Source organism: Scyliorhinus canicula, chromosome 14, assembly GCF_902713615.1.
Source record: "Scyliorhinus canicula chromosome 14, sScyCan1.1, whole genome shotgun sequence".
Taxonomy (NCBI): Eukaryota; Metazoa; Chordata; class Chondrichthyes; order Carcharhiniformes; family Scyliorhinidae; genus Scyliorhinus; species Scyliorhinus canicula.
Window position 1 is genome coordinate 158,556,357 of NC_052159.1, and position 24,034 is coordinate 158,580,390.

Below are 24,034 nucleotides of genomic sequence, written 5' to 3' on the forward strand. Positions count from 1 at the left end.
CACCAACCCCCACTCACACACACCGACGGCACGCACACACCCACCCCCATGCACACACCCACCCCCATGCACACACACAAACACACTCATGTTCTAAAGATCTATTCTCAGCAGCAAAGCCTTTTCCGTTCTGCAAAGCCACATTGCCGAGAAGCTGGTTTAACAAGAATGGTCGATATCCGAGAGCAATTGACTAGTGACAAAGAGTGATACCAAACCAGGATTTGTGGTTATTGATTGCAAACAAAACAGTGCGGGCAAAGAATTGATGACAGTAACTTGCAATCGTGGAGCCCATGCATATATTAATACACATCCTTTAAAAATGAGTTTAGAATGTTGCAATTTAATAGCACTTAGTAGACATGAGTGAAGATTGTAGAAGAGCAAAGATATTAATTGGACATCAAAATGACAAAAGAATGATTGCAGGATAGTTTAATGACAGTGTATATTCCATAGCACCTTACTGTAGAATTTCCTATAATATATACTAAATATTTGGGATAATTTGACAAATTCTCGGTGTCAATGGGAAGCTTGATTTGATGGACATGCCTATCACAACGACCCTGACATGGAGAAGCCCCACATGTGAAATCAATCCTCAATTACTTCCAGCGGAGCCTGTGTTTATACAACAGTAAACCTCACCAATGTCTTCATATCACTGTGTCCATCCAACTGCTTGTTTCAATCTCAAACCCACAGTCAGGAAATAAACAAAACTGTAACTAGATTGATTTAGTATATTTAGTATATATTAAATAGATGGGAGTGGGTTAATCAGCATTTTTCTTCGTTGGGTTGGTACTATAGTGGTTATGTTACTGGATTATTAATCCAGACAATGAGAGACGTGGGTTCAAATCCCACCTTGGGCAGCTGGAGGGAAATGTTAAATTCAATCATGTGGAATGACGTATGAGACTCATTAACATCAATGAGACAACTGGATTGTTGTAAAATACAATCTGGTTCATTAATATCCGTTCACTTGGACTGGGAGAACAAGTCAGTCATTCCAGGGCAATAAGACACTGGCCGATAGCCCTGCAGCCATGGGAAAATCTGGAGCACACATTGAGAGGGAGCTTCCCGGGATGGGAACGAGGGTCGGTGTGTGTTTCTCCCATTCTCTCCTGGCACCCTCACACAGCCTGTCTGTGACTGTCAGATTAAGAGTGCGATTCTCTCAGTGACCTCTCCTCCTGAGGGGCGAGGGTCTGGGCCAGGAGAGTTTCCCAAATAGCTCCAGGTTCAGCCGAGTCTGCAAACTTCACTCATCATTTCCAAATTCCCCAATGTTGTTGGCAGCTCCTTAACCTTCTCCCATCTTTTCAGCGTACTGTCAGTATTCTCGTTTCTGTTAATATTCAGTGCATTGCTTTAATGAACAAAGTGCCATTTAGTGTGTCAATAATAGAAAGCTTATATTGTTTATCTTCAAGCAGCAGAGCGCCGGGCTATTGCAGGAAAGCATTTGGATTTTTATCTCTGTTTCTTTTGCTATGCACTATTTTTTCTTTTGTCACAATAGATGAGTGAGGTACACAGGATATTGTAAATTGCTTTATTATAGAGATAGCACCATAGTTTATTAGAGGATTGGGAGACAGAGTTTGGTAGTCTCAATATACATTACGTCTTCTTCATACAAACTTGGCAGCGGCTGATGCGAGTGCGAAGCTCGCCCGCCTTCAGTGTCTCCGATTCTGGTTTCCTGGTTAAAAAAAAACAAAGAGTTTAGGAAGAAGCGTTCTGTAGACTGTGCCACCGCTGTCTCGCTCTAATAAGCAGATTTGCCAAAAGGCTACCCCGCCCACAATGGGCAGGATTTACATCGCAACGTCTCGCCAGGTTGCGTTGGATTTAGCGAGGTGTTGCAAGCCGGGTAGATCCCGGAATCCGGGTATCCCGGCTTTTATCGACCACGCTGGGTCGTGGTGAGCTGCTTTCTGTGTGCAGCGTGGCTATTGGATTCCACCGACAGGCACAGTGCCACCACAGCAGCGACGGTGTGCCGAGACATCCCACCTACTAACCTGAACATCTCTGAGGTCTCCACAGTTGCGAGCCAGAAGCTGTAAGAGTTTGCGTAGTAATTGCAGGTTCCTCGGCCATGGCACTCAATGAAAGGAGCCGTACGGAATGATTCCAGGCAAGAACCGGGAGATGATAGAGCTTGTCCTGATCCCTCAGCTCCGGAACTGGTGTGCTGCACACAGAGAGAAGGGCTGAATTAAACTGTCCATGATGGAACCATCAATTCACTAGACACGTGCTTTAAGATATGAACAGCGGTTTTAATCTACTTACAACAGAGCCAGCCTGTTCCGCGTTGAACTCTCGATGAACTGAACGACTGGCTCTGAGCATTGGTATTTATACAGCAGTCCAGGGGGAGGAGTCATGGGCGGAGCCAAGGATGGAGCCCTGTACAAACACCTAAGCATTTCCAGCGCTACTCCCCCTAGTGGTTGGGCAACGCACCTGCGCTTACAAATGCATGGTCTCATGTATATACAACACAGTGTGAATTACAGAGTTACATTCACCACAGTTCAGCTGAGCAAACAAGCCATACTCAACCACAAATAAATAACACAAAGTTCCCTCCCTCCTTTCCTTTATTTCCCACTTTGCTATCCTACCCCGCTGACTGATTACATGTTCCAATTGTACCCCGGCCTTGCCCTGCCATGTTCTAAAGCCAGTGGAGGTACAAGCACGACCTGGGATCATTTTCCTTAAGGCTGTGCTACAGGAGGAAATAGTCGACCTTCTAGTCAGACTGAGAACTCTGCCCGTGTGCAACATGAGAACAAACTCATTGCTGATCACACTCGCACCGACCAGGACTGAGGAGTTACCTGATGGAACCATCAATTCAGCGAACACGTGTAGTTGGATCTGAACAGACGCTTTAATACACTTACAATAGAGCCAGCCTATTCGTCGTTGAACTTCAGGTGAACTGGCAGGCTGGCTCTAAGGCACTGATCTTTACACATCGGTCCCAGGGGAGGAGTCCTGGGCGGAGCCAAGGGAGGAGCCCAATACAAACTCGCGTGTACTCCCAGATCCGACCCCCTGGTGGTCGGATAGTGCAACTGCACTTACAATGGGTAGATAACGATATACATGGAGTGATGTTGGCAACTATATATAGTGTGAATCACATTCACCACATTACCCTCTCACCCCACAGGCAGATGGTCCTGGGACCAGGTTCCACTCCGGAATCTGCGCACAAAAATAAAATCCAGGCCCAGGCTCCCAGCAGTGCGTGAATCACCCCCAGGACCGTTCCCATTCCTGTTTCCACAATCCTTACATTTAGCGCAGGATTTAATTAATCAGGAGGAGACCTCCTCCACAAACTGGCCACACCTCGAGGTTAACCGTGCGAGATTTTGGGATTTAATAAATGACTCTCGTTCTCTGGCCGGACACAGACAATAGACAGCAAGTTTCAAAAATGTCTCTGTCAAACATTTACATAGGAACTGACTCGTGCACATCATAGAACATAGAACAGTACAGCACAGAACAGGCCCTTCGGCCCTCGATGTTGTGCCGAGCAATGATCACCCTACTCAAACCCACGTATCCACCCTATACCCGTAACCCAACAACTCCCCCCATTAACCTTACACTATGGGCAATTTAGCATGGCCAATCCACCTAACCCGCACATCTTTGGACTGTGGGAGGAAACCGGAGCACCCGGAGGAAACCCACGCAGACACGGGGAGGACGTGCAGACTCCGCACAGGCAGTGACCCAGCCGGGAATCGAACCTGGGACCCTGGAGCTGTGAAGCATTTATGCTAACCACTATGCTACCCTGCTGTCAGTTAGTACCTTGTACAGTAGAATGTGTTTAAAAGTTCTTTACGTGAATTTAAAATCAGTTTAATAACCCGAGTAATAAACCTGCCTCATTTTCAGTTTTTCAATATATCCAGGGGAATTGTTTAATGGAGAAAACCCCCCCCAAGTGATTCTATTTCATTCTGCCTCTGGCTGTGATGGGCCATTTTGGGCAATCTAACCGAATTGGGACAGGATCCCTTGCCGAGCACGTTTGCCGGGTGTTTCCTGTCAGTTGCAGCGCTGAGAAACACCACGTTATCAAACGGGACGCTGCTGGAATCCAGCCCCTCAGCGGGCCCCCGCGTGGCTAACGCCCTGTTCCTGTGTCAAGGTGCTGCCCTCACCAGAAACCCTCAGTGTGGGAGGAGGTCGGGGCGCCAGTTAAAAATGGCACCCCGTTCTCAATCCCCCGACTCACCTATAAGGGGGGGGGGGGGGCTACGCCAAGGTGCCAGGGATTGGGGGCAAGGTGCCTTGCCATTGGGGTGTGGAGGGGGGGGGGGCTACGCCAAGGTGCCAGGGATTGGGGGCAAGGTGCCTTGCCATTGGGGTGTGGAGGGGGGGGGGGGGGGTGGCTACGCCAAGGTGCCAGGGATTGGGGGCAGGGTGTCTTGCCATTGGGGTGTGGAGGGGGGGGGGGCTACGCCAAGGTGCCAGGGATTGGGGGCAAGGTGCCTTGCCATTGGGGTGTGGAGGGGGGGGGGGGGGTGGCTACGCCAAGGTGCCAGGGATTGGGGGCAGGGTGTCTTGCCATTGGGGTGTGGAGGGGGGGGGGGCTACGCCAAGGTGCCAGGGATTGGGGGCAAGGTGTCTTGCCATTGGGGTGTGGAGGGGGGGGTGGCTACGCCAAGGTGCCAGGGATTGGGGGCAAGGTGCCTTGCCATTGGGGTGTGGAGGGGGGGGGGGGTGGCTACGCCAAGGTGCCAGGGATTGGGGGCAAGGTGTCTTGCCATTGGGGTGTGGAGGGGGGGGGGGTGGCTACGCCAAGGTGCCAGGGATTGGGGGCAAGGTGTCTTGCCATTGGGGTGTGGAGGGGGGGGTGGCTACGCCAAGGTGCCAGGGATTGGGGGCAAGGTGCCTTGCCATTGGGGTGTGGAGGGGGGGGGGTGGCTACGCCAAGGTGCCAGGGATTGGGGACAAGGTGTCTTCCCATTGGGGTGTGGAGGGGGGGGGGGTGGTGGCTACGCCAAGGTGCCAGGGATTGGGGGCAAGGTGCCTTGCCATTGGGGTGTGGAGGGGGGGGTGGCTACGCCAAGGTGCCAGGGATTGGGGGCAAGGTGTCTTGCCATTGGGGTGTGGAGGGGGGGGGGGGGTGGCTACGCCAAGGTGCCAGGGATTGGGGGCAAGGTGCCTTGCCATTGGGGTGTGGAGGGGGGGGGGTGGCTACGCCAAGGTGCCAGGGATTGGGGGCAAGGTGTCTTGCCATTGGGGTGTGGAAGGGGGGGGTGGCTACGCCAAGGTGCCAGGGATTGGGGGCAGGGTGCCTTGCCATTGGGGTGTGGAGGTGGGGGCTACGCCAAGGTGCCAGGGATTGGGGGCAAGGTGTCTTGCCATTGGGGTGTGGAGGGGGGGGGGGCTATGCCAAGGTGCCAGGGATTGGGGGCAGGGTGCCTTGCCATTGGGGTGTGGAGGTGGGGGGCTACGCCAAGGTGCCAGGGATTGGGGGCAAGGGTGTCTTGCCATTGGGGTGTGGAGGGGGGGGGGCTATGCCAAGGTGCCAGGGATTGGGGGCAGGGTGCCTTGCCATTGGGGTGTGGAGGTGGGGGCTACGCCAAGGTGCCAGGGATTGGGGGCAAGGTGTCTTGCCATTGGGGTGTGGAGGGGGGGGGGGGCTACGCAAAGGTGCCAGGGATTGGGGGCAAGGTGTCTTGCCATTGGGGTGTGGAGGGGGGGGGCTATGCCAAGGTGCCAGGGATTGGGGGCAAGGCACCCTTCCCCCAATCCCTGGCACCTTGGAAGTGCTGAGCCAGCACACAAGTGGCACGACCTGGGTGCCAGATTGGCACCAACAGTGCAAGTGCGCCACCCTTCCCGGGGGGCATCCGATCCCCTGGGAGACTCCCCCCCCCCCCCCACCCCCCCTGGTGGTAGACACGGCTGGTAGATCTCACCCTGCCTATTTGTGATCATGCAACTGCATTTAGCAGGAACCTAACTCTAAAGCACCAAAATGTGTAACTTCAAACACGTTTGACCCATTGCGCCCAAGGTGGTAAATGTACCGAGTTGCCCTTGATTGCCAGGTAGCTTACCATCATGAAGGAATAGCCGATCCAGAGGGAATGCCAGCCATTGGGGCACAGTGGGATTTGAATGGTTTGGCTGTGAACAGCGATTACCATCGCTGGAGCTTCACAAACGGAGCATCTGTGGGTGGGGGGGGGGGGGGGGGGGGGGGGAACAGGTAAAGATATTATTCCAGCTCCAACACGGCGATCATGTTCAAACACCAGCCAAACTATCCGAGGACTGCCATCTGGAAACACATTACCCCGACTGGTGGAAACTTCCATTGGCCATCATTCCCAGGCCTGGTTTACACAGAACCCCAGAAAACTCTCAGTGAACACCCCACCCCCTCCCCACCACTAAATGTCTTCACCCCACCCTATTATAGAATCATAGAAGTTACAGTGCAGACGGAGGCCATTCGACCCATCGAGTTCACACCGGCCCTTGGAAAGAGCACCCTACTTAAACCCCACACCTCCACCCTATCCCCGTAACCCAGTAACCCCACCCAAACTTTTTGGACACTAAGGGGCAATTTATCACGGCCAAACCTCCTAACCTGCACATCTTTGGACTGTGGGAGGAAACCGGAGCACCCGGAGGAAACCCACGCACACACGGGGAGGACGTGCAGACTCCGCACAGACAGTGACCCAGCCAGGAATCGAACCTGGGACCCTGGAGCTGTGAAGCAACAGTGCTAACCACTGTGCTACTGTGCTGCCCACAGTTATCATCCTGAGGGCAGCCAGGATTGGGCGAAGAGGATATGAATTGAAAGGGACAGTGGATGTCCATGCAGACTGCGGCCATTGTCAACAGGTTGACACACTAGGTCAGGAACCATTTTGCAAATCATTTACAATCTCGTCTCCAGTCCTCGTTTGCATCAGGAGCTTGCAGTAGCGATGAGGAGCTGGGTCTCCGCAGGAACATGCTTCCGAGATATAGGTCCGTATTCTCTCCGTGAGCCGCCATCCAGGATGTGAAGGGTCTGAATATGGAGAGCACCTGAGTGCAAACCTTAAACATGGTGGGGGGGGGGGGGGGGGGGGGGGCGTGGATGGCTTATTTGGAATTTACAGGCCATTCGACCAAACTAGTCCGTGCTGGAGGCAAACAGCCTCTTTGTTTCCTTCTATCAACATCTCCGATTCCTCTCTCCCTCACACATTTATCCAAATTCCCTTTGAAAAGACCCGAGGGGGAGTTGAGGGGAATTTCCTTTACTCAGCGAGTTGTGATCTGGAAGGTGCTGCGTGGGGGGGGAGGCATTGGCAGATTAAAGAATAACTATCAAAATTGGAATTGGGTGAAAAGGGAAGAATGTGCAGGGCTGTGGGGATAGAGCAGAGGGAGTGGAATCATTGGATATCTCATTCAAGGAGCCAGAATTGCCTGCTGGGCTGAATGGCCTATTCTTGTGCTACAAGATTCAGTCATTCCCAGTTACTGCAACATTCTGCATTTCGCAACATCTGAATAGTTACACAGTGCCAATCTATCCGAGTGGGATTCTCCGCTCACCGGCTGGCGGGCCGTACCAGCGCCGAGGACTGGCGTGAAGTACACCGGCGTCGGGCCGTACCAGCGCCGAGGACTGGCGTGAGGTACACCGGCTGGCGGGCCGTACCAGCACCGAGGACTGGCGTGAAGTACACCGGCTGGCGGGCCGTACCAGCGCCGAGGACTGGCGTGAAGTACACCGGCTGGCGGGCCGTACCAGCGCCGAGGACTGGCGTGAAGTACACCGGCTGGCGGGCCATACCAGCGCCGAGGACTGGCGTGAAGTACACCGGCTGGCGGGCCGTACCAGCGCCGAGGACTGGCGTGAAGTACACCGGCTGGCGGGCTGTACCAGCGCCGAGGACTGGCGTGAAGTACACCGGCTGGCGGGCTGTACCAGCGGCGAGGACTGGCGTGAAGTACACCGGCCGGCGGGCCGTACCAGCGCCGAGGACTGGCGTGAAGTACACCGGCTGGCGGGCCGTACCAGCGCCGAGGACTGGCGTGAAGTACACCGGCTGGCGGGCCGTACCAGCGCCAAGGACTGGCGTGAAGTACACCGGCTGGCGGGCCGTACCAGCGCCGAGGACTGGCGTGAAGTACACCGGCTGGCGGGCCGTACCAGCGCCAAGGACTGGCGTGAGGCACACTGGCGTCGGGCCGCTCCGAAGGTGCGGAATCGTCCTCCCCTTGGGGGCTAGGCCGTTGCTGGAGTGTTTGGCCTCACGCCAACCGGCGCCGAATGGCCTCTGCCGGCCAGAGCGAGTTGGCGCATGCACGGGAGCGTCAGCGTGTTCTGGCGCATGCGCCGAACCACCGTCGTTATTCCAGCGCATGCGCAGGGGGTTTCTTCTCCGTGCCGGCCATTACGGAGCTTCACAGCGGCCGGCGGGGAGGGAAAGAGTGTGGCCCCCATGGCACAGGCTGCGGATCAGTGGGCCCCGATCGCGGGCCAGGCCACCACGCAGGCCCCTTCCTCCGGGGTCAGATATCACCCCGAGGGGGATATAGTGCCTCTATATACATCTCAATAGTTACAGCCACTATATAAAGCTCAATAGTTACACGGTGCCACTATAGCTACGGCCTTACCTGCTGATAAATGGCTCGATAGACTGACCAGTGACGGGAGCCATACTCATTGGCATTGGTTCAGGTGTGGCCAGCCAATAGGAATAGTCGTTTCTTGATGCAAAGTTGCAGACATTGTTGATATTACAGAAGAGGAAGGGCATGGTACTGAATCGCCGCAAACAACTGCCGGCAGTGCCTGGAATGGTGAAGGGAGAGGGTTAACAGAGGCTGAGAATGGCAGTGATCAGACTAACGGAGCATCTCCCAACAGAGGAGGGCCCGACTGGACACCGGCTAATTCCCACGGCAACCATGGGAATGCCTGGCTGCAGAAGCAAGCTGATCCTGCAGGAAGGTTACAGGTCAAGTTGCCCAATTACTGATCTAAGAACATAAGAACTAGGAGCAGGAGTCGGCCATCTGGCCCCTCGAGCCTGCTCCGCCATTCAATGAGATCATGGCTGATCTTTTGTGGACTCAGCTCCACTTTCCGGCCCGAACACCATAACCCTTAATCCCTTTATTCTTCAAAAAACTATCTATCCTTACCTTTAAAACATGTAATGAAGGAGCCTCAACTGCTTCACTGGGCAAGGAATTCCATAGATTCACAACCCTTTGGGTGAAGAAGTTCCTCCTAAACTCAGTCCTAAATCTACTTCCCCTTATTTTGAGGCTATGTCCCCTAGTTCTGCTTTCACCCGCCAGTGGAAACAACCTGCCCGCATCTATCCTATCTATTCCCTTCATAATTTTAAATGTTTCTATAAGATCCCCCCTCATCCTTCTAAATTCCAACGAGTACAGTCCCAGTCTACTCAACCTCTCCTCATAATCCAACCCCTTCAGCTCTGGGATTAACCTAGTGAATCTCCTCTGCACACCCTCCAGCGCCAGTATGCCCTTTCTCAGGTAAGGAGACCAAAACTGAACACAATACTCCAGGTGTGGCCGCACTAACACCTTATACAATTGCAGCATAACCTCCCTAGTCTTAAACTCCATCCCTCTAGCAATGAAGGACAAAATTCCATTTGCCTTCTTAATCACCTGTTGCACTTGTAAACCAACCTTCTGTGACTCATGCACTAGCACACCCAGGTCTCTCTGCACAACAGCATGTTTTAATATTTTATCATTTAAATAATAATCCCGTTTGCTGTTATTCCGACCAAAATGGATAACCTCACATTTGTCAACATTGTATTCCATCTGCCAGACCCTAGCCCATTCACTTAACCTATCCAAATCCCTCTGCAGACTTCCAGTATCCTCTGCACTTTTTGCTTTCCCACTCTGAGCTCCAATTCTGTTCCTCAATGATTCTCCCGCATCGCCACACACACAATGGGATGGAAACCCTCAGCTGGATGCTCATTGGCACCGTCACCATGGATACAGGAAGGGAGCTGGGGTGGAAGGTTCATTTGCAGCAGCTATTCCACATTGGAAGTGATCTGCCAACCACGTTAGTCAGGCTCCTGGGCTCTTTTCCAAATTTGTTCTTAGACCTGCTGATGTAAATAACCCCGTCCATTTGAAACCCCCTTTACATCACTGGCAGTATATCCTCTGTCTGTACCAGCCGAGATTCTGCGTCACACCAGCTGCTCCAAACTGGCTCCACATTCAATTCCCACTGAAATCTGCTGCTCATTAAACTCACATTCATTACACACACACTCATTACACACACTCATTACACACACTCATTACACACACACAGTCACTACACACAGACACTCATTACACATTCATTACACACACTCATTACACACACTCATTACACACACTCATTACACACACACAGTCACTACACACAGACACTCATTACACATTCATTACACACACTCATTACACACACTCATTACACACACTCATTACACACACACAGTCACTACACACAGACACTCATTACACATTCATTACACACACTCATTACACACACTCATTACACACACTCATTACACACACACAGTCACTACACACAGACACTCATTACACACTCATTACATGCACTCATTACACACACTCATTACCCACACACACACTCATTACACACACACTCATTACACACACTCATTACACGCACACTCATTACACACACTCATTACCCACACACACACACTCATTACACACACACTCATTACACACACTCATTACACACACACTCATTACACACATTCATTACACACACACTCATTGCACATACTCATTACACACACTCATTACACACACATTGCACACACACTCATTACACGCACACACAGATTGCACACACTCACCCGGTGCCCCCTCCTCTCCCTTCCTCCCCACAGCCCCCCTCCCCACGTCCCCCCTCCTCCCTACTGCCCCCTCCTCCCCACTGTCCCCCTCCTCCCACTGCCCCCAGCCCCCCCCATTTTAATGAGGTTTGCACAACATTTGTGGTGAAGTTTCTCAATGGACAGAAGCCCGGAGAGAATCCTGGGACAGAGAGCCCAGAGTGGAAAGCCGAAGCTGCCCTTTGAACTCACTCACCCAGGTCTTGGCCATGAGCCCTTTCATTGCCTTGGACATAAAGCAGTGAGAAGCCATCATAGATCTGCGATGTCCCGTGGGGACAGGTGGGCACCTCGGCCATTTGGCTGTGTCGGGTCACAAGAAAGCCGTGAGCTATGGAAGCAGGGCCAGGATATCCTCGAGGACCCGGCGCTCCTTCGGGGCCTGCAGGCCCTGGATAACCCCTTGGACCTGAAAGACAGAGAGACAGGAATTAGATAAACTACACACTGTGAGGGTGTGTGTGTAATGGGTGTGGGTGTAATGAGTGTGTGCAATGAGTATGTGCAATGAGTGTGTGTAATGAGTGTGTGTAATGAGTATGTGCAATGAGTGTGTGTGTAATGAGTGTGTGCAATCTGTGTGTGCGTGTAATGAGTGTGTATGTAATGAGTATGTGCAATGAGTGTGTGTGTAATGAGTGTGTGTAATGAGTGTGTGTATAATGAGTGTGTGTGTAATGAGTGTGTGTAATGAGTGTGTGTGTAATGAGTGTGTGTAATGAGTGTGTGTGTAATGAGTGTGTGTGTGTAATGAGTGTGTGTGTGGGTAATGAGTGTGTGTAATGAGTGCATGTAATGAGTGTGTAATGAGTGTCTGTGTGTAGTGACTGTGTGTGTGTAATGAGTGTGTGTGTAATGAGTGTGTGCGTAATAAGTGTGTGTGTAATGAGTGTGTGTGTAATGAATGTGTGTGTGTGTAATGAGTGTGTGTGTAATGAGTGTGTGTGTGCGTAATGAGTGTGTGTGTAATGAGTATGTGCAATGAGTGTGTGTAATGAGTGTGTGTGTAATGAGTGTGTGTAATGAGTGTGTGTGTAATGAGTGTGTGTAATGAGTGTGTGTAATGAGTGTGTGTAATGAGTGTGTGTGTAATGAGTGTGTGTAATGAGTGTGTGTGTAATGAGTGTGTGTGTAATGAGTATGTGCAATGTGTGTGTAATGAGTATGTGCAATGAGTGTGTGTGTAATGAGTGTGTGTAATGAGTGTGTGTGTAATGAGTGTGTGTGTGTAATGAGTGTGTGTGTGGGTAACGAGTGTGTGTAATGAGTGCATGTAATGAGTGTGTAATGAGTGTCTGCGTGTAGTGACTGTGTGTGTGTAATGAGTGTGCGTAATAAGTGTGTGTGTAATGAGTGTGTGTGTAATGAATGTGTGTGTGTGTAATGAGTGTGTGTGTAATTAGTGTGTGTGTAATGAGTGTGTGTGTGGGTAATGAGTGTGTGTGTAATGAGTGTGTGTGTGCGTAATGAGTGTGTGTGTAATGAGTGTGTGTGTAATGAGTATGTGCAATGAGTGTGTGTAATGAGTGTGTGTGTAATGAGTATGTGCAATGAGTGTGTGTGTAATGAGTGTGTGTAATGAGTGTGTGTGTAATGAGTGTGTGTAATGAGTGTGTGTGTAATGAGTGTGTGTGTGTGTATTGCGTACAGTTCTGGTCGCCTCATTATAGGAAGGACGTGGAAGCTTTGGAACGGGTGCAGAGGAGATTTACCAGGATGTTGCCTGGTATGGAGGGAAAATCTTATGAGGAAAGGCTGAAGGACTTGAGGTTGTTTTCGTTAGAGAGAAGAAGGTTAAGAGGTGACTTAATAGAGGCATACAAAATGATCAGAGGGTTAGATAGGGTGGACAGCGAGAGCCTACTCCCGCGGATGGAGGTGGCTAGCACGAGGGGACATAGCCTTAAATTGAGGGGTAATAGATATAGGACCGAGGTCAGAGGTAGGTTTTTTACGCAAAGAGTGGTGAGGCCGTGGAATGCCCTACCTGCAACAGTAGTGAACTCGCCAACATTGAGGGCATTTAAAAGTTTATTGGATAAGCATATGGATGATAAGGGCATAGTGTAGGTTAGATGGCCTTTAGTTTTTTCCATGTCGGTGCAACATTGAGGGCCGAAGGGCCTGTACTGCGCTGTATCGTTCTATGTTCTATGTTCTATGAGTGTGTGTGTGGGTAATGAGTGTGTGTAATGAGTTTGTGTAATATGTGTGTGTGTAGTGAGTGTGTGTGTGGGTAATGGGTGTGTGTACTGAGTGTGTGTGTAATGAGAGTCTGTAATGTGTGTGTAATGAGTGTGTGAGAGTAATGAGTGTGTGTGATGAGTGTGTGCAATGAGAGTGTGAGTTACAACAATGTGCATTTCTATAGCACCTTTGACAGTTAAACATCTCCAGTCATGTCAATGCTATAGAAACTAAATTTGACACAATAATGTCAGAAAAGGAGCTATTGGGACAGGTAATAAAAAACTTTGTCAAATGGGTCAGTGTTAAAGAGCGTTCGAGAGAGAGGGAGAGAAACAGACAGAGACAGAAAAAGAGAGACAGGGACAGAGAGACAGACAGACACACAGACAGAGAGAGACAGAGACAAACAGAGAGAGGCAGACAGAGACAGATGGAGAAAGAGAGACAGAGAGACAGACAGAGAGAGACAGGCAGACAGAGAGAGACAGAGAAAGACAGACCGAGAGGGAGACAGACAGACAGAGAGAGACAGAGAAAGACAGACAGAGAGAGACAGAGAGACAGACAGAGAGAGACAGGCAGACAGAGAGAGAGAGAGACAGAGAAAAACAGACAGCGAGAGAGAGACAGACAGAGAGAGACAGGCAGACAGAGAGAGACAGAGAAAGACAGACAGAGAGAGAGAGACAGACAGAGAGAGACAGAGAAAGACAGACAGAGAGAGACAGACAGAGACAGAGAAAGACAGAGAGAGAGAGAGACAGACAGAGAGAGACAGAGAAAGACAGACAGAGAAAGACAGACAGAGAGAAACAGACAGAGAAAGACAGACAGACAGAGAGAGACAGGGAGAAAGACAGAAAATCAGAGAGAGACAGACAGAGACAGAGAGAGACAGACAGAGAGAGACAAGGATGTGAAATCTGAAATTGAGGTTTTGCTTATCCCAGAGTTAACGTGTGCAGGATGGACAAGTTGTGGGAACTTTGGGCTTGAGTTCAGGTTTCTGGAGGTTGGAAGGTGGGAGATGCCAGAATGTCATTGCAATAAAAGTAACAAATGCACTGATCAGTGTTTTTGAAGCCGATATCCTGAGGCAGGGCAGAGTTTGGTGGTTACAGAGCTGGAAGCAGATGGTCTTTGAAATGGAGTGGATATGGGATCAGAGCTGATCTCAGGGTGACTGAGGATGTGTGCAGCCTGCTGCAGCCTCAGACCATTGCAAGTCGGGAGAAGATTGGATTCAGAGTTAGGAAGAGGTGTTTGGAGCGGGGACTGAAGACTGGGTCTTCAATGATCCCAATCTCTCCTTGGAGAACATTTCTCTTCACGCAATACTGGATAAATTCAAATTCAATCTGTGGGGGTTAAATCAACCACAGCACAAATTATTTTTTCATGCATTAGAGAAGGTGGTGTAGTGGTAACTTAACCCAGAGCCTCAAGCTACTGCTCTGGGGAGAGGGGTTCAAATCCCAGCACGGCCACTGGTGGAATTTAAATTCAATTAATAAAATCTGGGAATCATAGCATTTACAGTGCAGGATGAGGCCATTCGGCCCATCGAGTCTGCACTGGCCCTTGGAAAGAGCACCCTACCAAAGCCCACACCTCTACTTTATCCCCGTAACCTCACCCAATCTTTTTGGTCACTAAGGGGCAATTTATCACGGCCAATCCCCCTAACCTGCACATCTTTGGACTGTGGGAGGAAACCGGAGCACCCGGAGGAAACCCACGCACACACGGGGAGAACGTGCAGACTCCGCACAGACAGTGACCCAAACTGGGACTCGAACCTGTGACACTGGAGCTGTGAAGCAACTGTGCTAACCACTGTGCTACCATGCTGCATCACAGAATTGAGCACAAGTCAAAGTAATGGTGACCATGAAACCATTGTCGATTGTTGTAAAAATCCACTTAGTTCACTAATGTCCTTTAGGGAAGGAAATCTGCCGTCCGTACGCGGTCTGGCCTACATGTGACTCCAGACCCACAGCGATGTGGTTTACTCTTAACTTCACTCTGAAATGGCCGAGCGAGACACTGAGTTCAAGGGCAATTAGGGATGGACAACAAATGCTGGCCCAGCCCAGCCCAGTGCTGCACACATCCCACAAAGGAATAAAAAAAACAACAAAGCACTGCCAGAATTCGATTGAAACGGAGACATTTTTGAGGATTTTATTCTAGTTATTTATTTTTTAAAATTTAGAGTTCCCAATTATTTTTTTTCCAATTAAGGGGCAATTTAGCGTGGCCAATCCACCTACCCTGCACATCTTTGGGTTGTGGATTTGAGATGTTTGAGGATTTTATCCTGTTTTTCTCACTGGGAAGCGTGTGTCTTTATCACCAGAATTCCCACTCCATTGAAGACCGATCTCCATCCAGGCTCACAGCTGCCAAAGGGAAGGAAAACTCCTCCTGATTGCTCTGCCTCTCCAGCACAAAGAGGCGGGATTCTCTAACGCCATCGCTTTAGACGACGGCGTGAATGGGCCGCTGCCAGGACTAATTCTGGCCCCTACAGCGCATGTGCAGTGCGCCGGTGCCAACAAGGACATGCGCAGTGAAGCCAGCGCCAACGCAACGCGCCGGCCTCGCCGCACCATGGCGCAGTGCTACAGGGGCCGGCGCGTTGGGAAGGAGCCCACCAACCAGAGGAGCCGGCCAGCCGATCAGTGGGCCCCAATCGCGGTGCAGGCCACATCGGAGCCCCCCCCCCCGGGGTCGGACCCTCTCTCCACTCCCCCCCCTTCCACAGGCCACCACCCGACCCTTCAACGCCGAGGTCCCACGGCTCAGCGCCTGTTAGAACGCCGCCGGCAGGGCTCGTTTTCTTTTTCACGGCCGCTTGGCCCATCCGGGCTGGAGAATCGCTGGGGGGGGGGGGGGGGGGGGGGGTAGAGCAGCCTGCGACCGTCGCCGTGCCAACCACGCCGGCGCCAATGGTGCCGATTCTACGCTCGCGTGCCGGTGTCGGGGCGGCGTGGTGTGCTCGCGGGGATTCTCCGGCCCGGCACAGGGTTCGGAGAATCCCGCCCCTTATCTGCTTGACCATTCGCAGAAGGGTGGACAGTGAATGTGACTTTGTGATTGTCCTTCCACCAGAACCACATTCTGTCCATCCACATTCAGCTTCAATCTGAATTCCTGGTTATTCGTCTACAACCACCAGAAACTCCAGGAAGTCGGAGACTGAACTGACACCAGAATCCCGGAACCTGTGTAGCTGATCAGACAATACAATAAATTCAGTTTCATTTGCTGACAGCGCAACATAAACCACAATTCTTTAGGCAAAGTGGCATCTTTCTGTGCACGAACCTGGAAACAATCCTTACCTCCTGGACCAGTTAGGCCAAGCTCTCCTTTCAGTCCATGTGCACCATCAAATCCAGGAGCCCCCTGTTCACCTGGATCTCCAACTCGGCCGGTTGGACCTGTGCGTCAAACAGATTAAGATGTGAATTAATGTTGCTGTACTCTTAAATATTCCTTTACTCTGGGGAATGTCTGGGGGAGTTCTCAGTCAGCTGTAAGCTCAGAGGCAGCGACAAAGACAGGGGAGGTGTAAGGACAGGCAGTGATTGGAACATTTTAGTTGTTAAAGGTGCAATACAATCGGGATAATTCCCTGAATTCTCTCCAGGAGGAGAATCCCATTCGCTGGGGCCACACATCAACAATCGAAACTCTTGTGTTAAACTGTACGTAGTTACAACTCAGTTAGTGCCCTGGGGCTGAATAAGGGGGTCACTAGGTCCCCACTAACAGTCCAACTGATCTTCTCTGGAATTCCATATTGTGTGGTCAGGAATATTTGCTTACCTAGGTCACCTTTAACGCCTGGAAAGCCAGGATATCCCTTGGTTCCGTCTTTGCCTGGCTGACCTGCCAAACCAGGATCTCCCTTGATGATCTGAAGAGGGCCCTGTGGACCCATGGGACCAGCTGGACCTGTTGACAAGACATGGCATTGTGAATGGAATACCGGAAATGGGTGGCTTGTCTTCGGAAGAAAGGTTGGACAGGCTAGATTTGGAGTTTAGAAGAGGAAGAGGAGACTTGATTGAAACATACAAGATCCTGAGGGGTGTTGACAGGGTGGATGTGGAGAGGATGTTTCCTCTTGTGGGAGAATCTAGAACTGGCTGGGGGCGAGGGGGGGGTCACTGTTAAACAATAAAGGGTCACTTATTGAAGGCAGAGATGAGGAGAACGGTTCTGCCCTCAGAGGGCGGAGAGTCTCTGGAACTCTCTTCCTGAAAAGGCAGTGGAAGCAGAGTCTGAATATTTTTAAGGCTGAGGTTGATAGATTTTTGGTAATCAAAGGGGTGAAAGGTTATCGGGGTGAGAGGGATGTAGATTTGAGGTTAGTCTTAGATCAGCCATGAGCTTAGTAAATGGTTGGCAGGTTCGAGGGGCTGAATAATCCACTCCTGCTCATGATCTGTTTGTTTTTTAACTTTGTAACATATTGTGACACTCCACTTGGTGTTAAAGAGTGAGACAGGAAATGGAATAAATTATTTACCTGGTTGTCCCAGAGGCCCTCTCTCACCCTGTGAGCCGGGAAATCCAGGCAATCCTGATGCACCCTTGGATCCTAGAAGACATTTGTGAAAATGGTGTTACAGACACGACATTTCAAATCTGTACCGCGGGAGAGCTGCACTGTCAGAGGGTCAGTACTGAGGGAGTGCCGCACTGTCAGAGGGTCAGTACTGAGGGAGTGCCGCACTGTCAGAGGGTCAGTACTGAGGGAGTGCTGCACTGTCAGAGGGTCAGTACTGAGGGAGTGCCGCACTGTCAGAGGGTCAGTACTGAGGGAGTGCCGCACTGTCAGAGGGTCAGTACTGAGGGAGTGCCGCACTGCCAGAGGGTCAGTACTGAGGGAGTGCTGCACTGTCAGAGGGTCAGTACTGAGGGAGTGCTGCACTGTCAGAGGGTCAGTACTGAGGGAGTGCCGCACTGTCAGAGGGTCAGTACTGAGGGAGTGCTGCACTGTCAGAGGGTCAGTACTGAGGGAGTGCCGCACTGTCAGAGGGTCAGTACTGAGGGAGTGCTACACTGTCAGAGGGTCAGTACTGAGGGAGTGCCGCACTGTCAGAGGGTCAGTACTGAGGAAGTGCCGCACTGTCAGAGGGTCAGTACTGAGGGAGTGCCGCACTGTCAGAGGGTCAGTACTGAGGGAGTGCCGCACTGTCAGAGGGTCAGTACTGAGGGAGTGCCGCACTGTCAGAGGGTCAGTACTGAGGGAGTGCTGCACTGTCAGAGGGTCAGTACTGAGGGAGTGCTGCACTGTCAGAGGGTCAGTACTGAGGGAGTGCCGCACTGTCAGAGGGTCAGTACTGAGGGAGTGCCGCACTGTGGGAGGGTCAGTACTGAGGGAGTGCCGCACTGTCAGAGGGTCAGTACTGAGGGAGTGCCGCACTGTCAGAGGGTCAGTACTGAGGGAGTGCCGCACTGTCAGAGGGTCAGTACTGAGGGAGTGCTGCACTGTCAGAGGGTCAGTACTGAGGGAGTGCCGCACTGTCAGAGGGTCAGTACTGAGGGAGTGCCGCACTGTCAGAGGGTCAGTACTGAGGGAGTGCCGCACTGTCAGAGGGTCAGTACTGAGGGAGTGCTGCACTGTCAGAGGGTCAGTACTGAGGGAGTGCTGCACCGTCAGAGGGTCAGTACTGAGGGAGTGCTGCACTGTCAGAGGGTCAGTACTGAGGGAGTGCTGCACTGTCAGAGGGTCAGTACTGAGGGAGTGCCGCACTGTCAGAGGGTCAGTACTGAGGGAGTGCTGCACTGTCAGAGGGTCAGTACTGAGGGAGTGCTGCACTGTCAGAGGGTCAGTACTGAGGGAGTGCTGCACTGTCAGAGGGTCAGTACTGAGGGAGTGCTGCGCTGTCAGAGGGTCAGTACTGAGGGAGTGCTGCACTGTCAGAGGGTCAGTACTGAGGGAGAGCCGCACTGTCAGAGGGTCAGTACTGAGGGAGCGCCGCACTGTCAGAGGGTCAGTACTGAGGGAGTGCTGCACTGTCAGAGGGTCAGTACTGAGGGAGAGCCGCACTGTCAGAGGGTCAGTACTGAGGGAGTGCTGCACTGTCAGAGGGTCAGTTGGAGAGGATATTAAAACCATAATCCCAACACAGCAGGTGACCTTCCTTAGCTGGATATGTAGGACTGGATTGTCTGTCCTGCTGCACCACATTTCTGTTTCACCCCGGGGCAGGGTGCTCCGTTACACCAGCTGGCCAATGGGGTTTCCGGTTGAAGCGTCATTCCCAGCACAGTGGATCCAACCAGCAGAGCTCCGCAGTAAAGGAAGAGATCGGGATCCAGGCCACAGACCGACCACCCTGGATCCTCCAGCCTCCTGGGGGCCCCTCCCTGCCGCCCGCCAAGCTGCGGTATACCTGGTCCCCGTTAGTGGGGACAGTACTAATCGGCACTCTCCTGGGGTATCCTCAGTGCGGCTGATCCGCATCACGGTGAAATAGGTTTTTAAACTCACTGAGCTGAACGAGGTTGGATCTGATTCGACCCGGTGAGGTGTACCTGCTGTCCGGAATCCTGGGAAGGCCTCTCGCGGGATATACCGGCCACGTTCCGCTCCAAATCCAGCAGGACGCAAGCAGTAAATTGCGCCCTTGGGAATGTTTTCATCAGAGTCACCACGGTGGCGCAGTGGTTAGCACTGCTGCCTCACAGTGCTGATGACCCAGGTTCGATCCTGGCCCCGTGCCACTGTCCGTGTGGAGTTTGCACATTCTCCCCATGTTGGCGTTGGTCTCACCCCCACAACCCAAAGATGTGCAGCGTAGGTGGATTGGCCGCGCTAAATTGCCCCTTAATTGGGGAAACATAATTGGGCACTTTAAATGTATTTTAAAAAAGGAATGTTTTCATCACTGGGGAGCTGAACCCCCCCTTATCGAGCTCGGCTTCTCAGAGATTGCACCATCGTTTTGAAAGGGTGCCCGATCTCTCAGTGAGTGACAGGGACCCCCCACCCATGGGCAATGTCACCCCCTCACACACATGGTCATTATTCTCCCCCTCCCCCCACAAGTGTGGCCACCCTGCTATGGGGTCCCTGAAGTGGCACCCCACCCATTCCAGGTCTACCCGCGCTTCCTGGCCACCCCCTTTCAGGAACCCCAGCCTTCTCCACTTCCAACCTTCATAACCACCCCCCCCCCCCACCCCCCTTCCCCCCATTACTCCTTAATGGGCATGGCCCCCTCAGAATCCTGACCCTTGGCAGTGTAAACCCTGGCACCCCCCCACCCTAGCTCTGCCTCCCTGCCACCCTGACAGTACCCCTACAAGCCTGGGCCAGGGTGGCAGTGCTACAGTGTCCAGGTGCCAGAGGGGGGGCCAGGGTGTTACCCTGCCCTGTGCCCAACCACCCAGGGTTTTGCAATGGCCTTGGAAGCCTCCCCGCAGCGGTTTGGCCTGGTTGTGTGGAGCAGCGCTAAACGGCACTCGGTCGAGGTCTCGCTGAGGAGGCCGTTTGTTCCTGACGCTGGGGAAACCCTGGCTCATTTAAATATGCAAAGTCTTGTGAGGTGAGGTTGAATCTTCCGAGACGGCTCAAGTGTCGTGAAGCTTGTGAGAGGCCTTCACCGGCTTCACCGGCTTCACCGGCTTCACCGGGCCATCAAATCAGGCAGGCGGCGCACGGTAAATCACAGCCGCAGGGTCTGCCGTGACTTCAAAGAAGTGCAGTCCAGAGAGACGTTTTGCTTTGGGAGTTAGAGCTGAGTTAGGTTAAAGGATTCCCTGAACCCTGAAATGTTGCACCGTCACGGAGATGGGTGGAGCTGTTCTCTGGGTATCAAACCCAGACCCAACATTCGGATGTGGGGGGAATGTGAAATTGCACGGACAGGATTCCCTCTGAGATTTCATCCATCCCAACCGGGAAGCAATTTTACAATGGGTGGGGGGCATGTCCTTGGGGTGTGTGTGGGGTGGGGGGGGCATGTCCTTGGGGTCTGTGTGGTGTGGGGGGGCATGTCCTTGGGGTGTGTGTGGGGTGGGGGGGCATGTCCTTGGGGTGTGTGGGGGTGGGGGGCATGTCCTTGGGGTGTGTGTGGGGTGGGGGGGCATGTCCTTGGGGTGTGTGTGGGGTGGGGGGGGCATGTCCTTGGGGTGTGTGTGGGGTGGGGGGGCATGTCCTTGGGGTGTGTGGGGGGTGGGGGGCATGTCCTTGGGGTGTGTGTGGGGTGGGGGGCATGTCCTTGGGTGTGTGTGGGTGGGGGAGCAGGTCCTTGGGGTGTGTGGGGGGTGGGGGGCATGTCCTTGGGGTGTGTGTGGGGGGGGGGCATGTCCTTGGGGTGTGTGTGGGGGGGGGGGGGCATGTCCTTGGGGTGTGTGTGGGGTGGGGGGGGCATGTCCCTGGGGTGTGTGTGGGGTGGGGGGCATGTCCTTGGGGTGTGTGTGGGGTGGGGGGCAAGTCCTTGGGGTGTGTGTGGGGTGGGGGAGCAGGTCCTTGGGGTGTGTGTGGGGTGGGGGGCATGTCCTTGGGGTGTGTGTGGGGTGGGGGGCAAGTCCTTGGGGTGTGTGTGGGGTGGGGGGGCATGTCCTTGGGGTGTGTGGGGTGGGGGGGGGGCATGTCCTTGGGGTGTGTGTGGGGTGGGGGGCAAGTCCTTGGGGTGTGTGTGGGGTGGGGGGCAAGTCCTTGGGGTGTGTGTGGGGCGGGGTGGGGGGGGGGATAGTAAAATGTAAAAACCTTGGTCAGGAAACATCTTGGTCAGGAAAATGGGGCACCTCTATCAGAGCCATCTTTCCGATGGTGGGTTCCCTCTTGTGAAGGAGATCTCATTGCTCCCTCTGCCCCCGGCCTATCCCCCGGGATCCCAGTTCCCCACAGAAAATGGCAACCGGCCTGTTGGAACCTTCAGGAATGTGTTCCCCGTGACTCTCCGAAAATTACAGGCTTTAGAGTAGAAGACAGACATTGTAAATTGTTTTACTTTCCTGACTTTGTTTAGTAAAGTTTATCTTGTTTGGGGCTTTATTCACTTAGTGGATAACTGGGATTTCAAACTGTGTTTACTTTGAACAAAAAGTTACTGGTCTCTAACTGGATTGGAACAAATCCAACTCTGTGTCTGTATACACTTCAACATCACTCAGTTAGTGCTTCATTAGTTGAATAAGTTATTAATGTACCAATGAAGCCTGGAACTCCATGAGATCCGGATTCGCCCTTCTGACCAGGAGTACCTGGATAGCCAGCATTGCCCTGTGGGAGAAGACAGTCCAAGATTCATTATTCAGAACAATATCCATCACCGTCTGCCTCATGGCCTCGGATTCTCAGTACACCATCTACGTCAATCTGCCCAGAGTTAACACCTTGTGTCATAGAGGACGCGAATATTCAGCCCCTCACCCTGTTCCGCTGGTAAATTAGTCCCTGCCTCATCAGCTCCATTCATTCATTTTTCTCCCATATCCCTTGCCTCCTTTAGCCAAAAAAACTAACCATCTTCCATTTGAAACTTTTCAATTGAACACCAACATCAACAGCTTTTTGGGTGGGGCAGGTGGTAGAGAGTTCCGGATTCCCAATCCCTCTTTGCGTGAGGAAGTGCTTCCTGACATCACCCCTGAACATTCCGGCTCGGATTTTACCATTCTGCCCCGATTGTTCTGGACTCCCAATGGGGCTGGGGTGATACAGACCCGGGTTTGATGGGGTCCCAATGGGGCTGGGGTGTTACAGACCCGGGTTTGATGGGGTCCCAATGGGGCTGGGGTGATACAGACCCGGGTTTGATGGGGTCCCAATGGGGCTGGGGTGATACAGACCCGGGTTTGATGGGGTCCCAATGGGGCTGGGGTGATACAGACCCGGGTTTGATGGGGTCCCAATGGGGCTGGGGTGATACAGACCCGGGTTTGATGGGGTCCCAATGGGGCTGGGGTGATACAGACCCGGGTTTGATGGGGTCCCAATGGGGCTGGGGTGATACAGACCCGGGTTTGATGGGGTCCCAATGGGGCTGGGGTGATACAGACCCGGGTTTGATGGAATCCCAATGGGGCTGGGGTGATACAGACCCGGGTTTGATGGGGTCCCAATGGGGCTGGGGTGATACAGACCCGGGTTTGATGGGGTCCCAATGGGGCTGGGGTGATACAGACCCGGGTTTGATGGAATCCCAATGGGGCTGGGGTGATACAGACCCGGGTTTGATGGGGTCCCAATGGGGCTGGGGTGATACAGACCCGGGTTTGATACAACCAGCACATTGGAGGAGCTCCCAGAGTAGTTTGTTGACTGCACAACACAGAAGCAACAAGTTATCCCCCGTCAGGGACATGCCTCCAGCATAGACATTCCTAATAAGATATCTCATGACTCATATGTAAACCAACCCTCTGAGAAATGGTTAAAAACAGGCTCTCAAGAGGGAGCAAAATCACTTTGAGCAGGAAAGAGCTTTTCAAATTGTTTCACGTGGAGCAGCCTTTTCAGACTGTGAAAGGGTGGGAAGGAGATGTTCACTTCAGACAGACTAGCTGTCAAGAGGGCAGCACGGTAGCACAAGTGGATAGCACTGGGGTTTCACAGCGCCTGGGTCCCGGGTTCGATTCCCAGCTTGGGTCACTGTCTGTGCGGAGTCTGCACGTTCTCCCCGTGTCTGCGTGGGTTTCCTCCGGCTGCTCCGGTTTCCTCCCACGGTCCAAAGACGTGAAGGTTAGGTGGATTGGCCATGATAAATTGCTCTAAGTGACCAAAAAGGTTAGGAGGGGTTACAGGGATAGGGTGGAAGTGAGGGCTTAAGTGGGTCGGTGCAGACTCGATGGGCCGA

At 52.5% G+C, this 24,034-nt stretch overlaps 1 protein-coding gene across 2 annotated transcripts in view; it reads right to left on the minus strand.

Annotated features, from left to right (window-relative positions):
- Positions 1-423: 423 nt before the first annotated feature.
- Positions 424-24,034, minus strand: part of LOC119977334 (collagen alpha-1(IV) chain-like) — a 149,866-nt gene continuing 126,255 nt past the window's right edge. For both annotated transcript variants that reach the window (XM_038818117.1, XM_038818118.1), the window contains exons 42-50: positions 22,386-22,458; positions 17,749-17,820; positions 17,043-17,171; positions 16,556-16,654; positions 11,212-11,424; positions 8,710-8,887; positions 6,132-6,246; positions 2,046-2,218; positions 424-1,723 (exon numbers count right to left, since the gene is read on the minus strand). In XM_038818117.1, the coding sequence (XP_038674045.1) occupies positions 1,642-1,723; positions 2,046-2,218; positions 6,132-6,246; positions 8,710-8,887; positions 11,212-11,424; positions 16,556-16,654; positions 17,043-17,171; positions 17,749-17,820; positions 22,386-22,458 (1,134 nt within the window). In that variant the 3' untranslated portion in view covers positions 424-1,641. The remainder of the gene's footprint in view (positions 1,724-2,045; positions 2,219-6,131; positions 6,247-8,709; positions 8,888-11,211; positions 11,425-16,555; positions 16,655-17,042; positions 17,172-17,748; positions 17,821-22,385; positions 22,459-24,034) is intronic.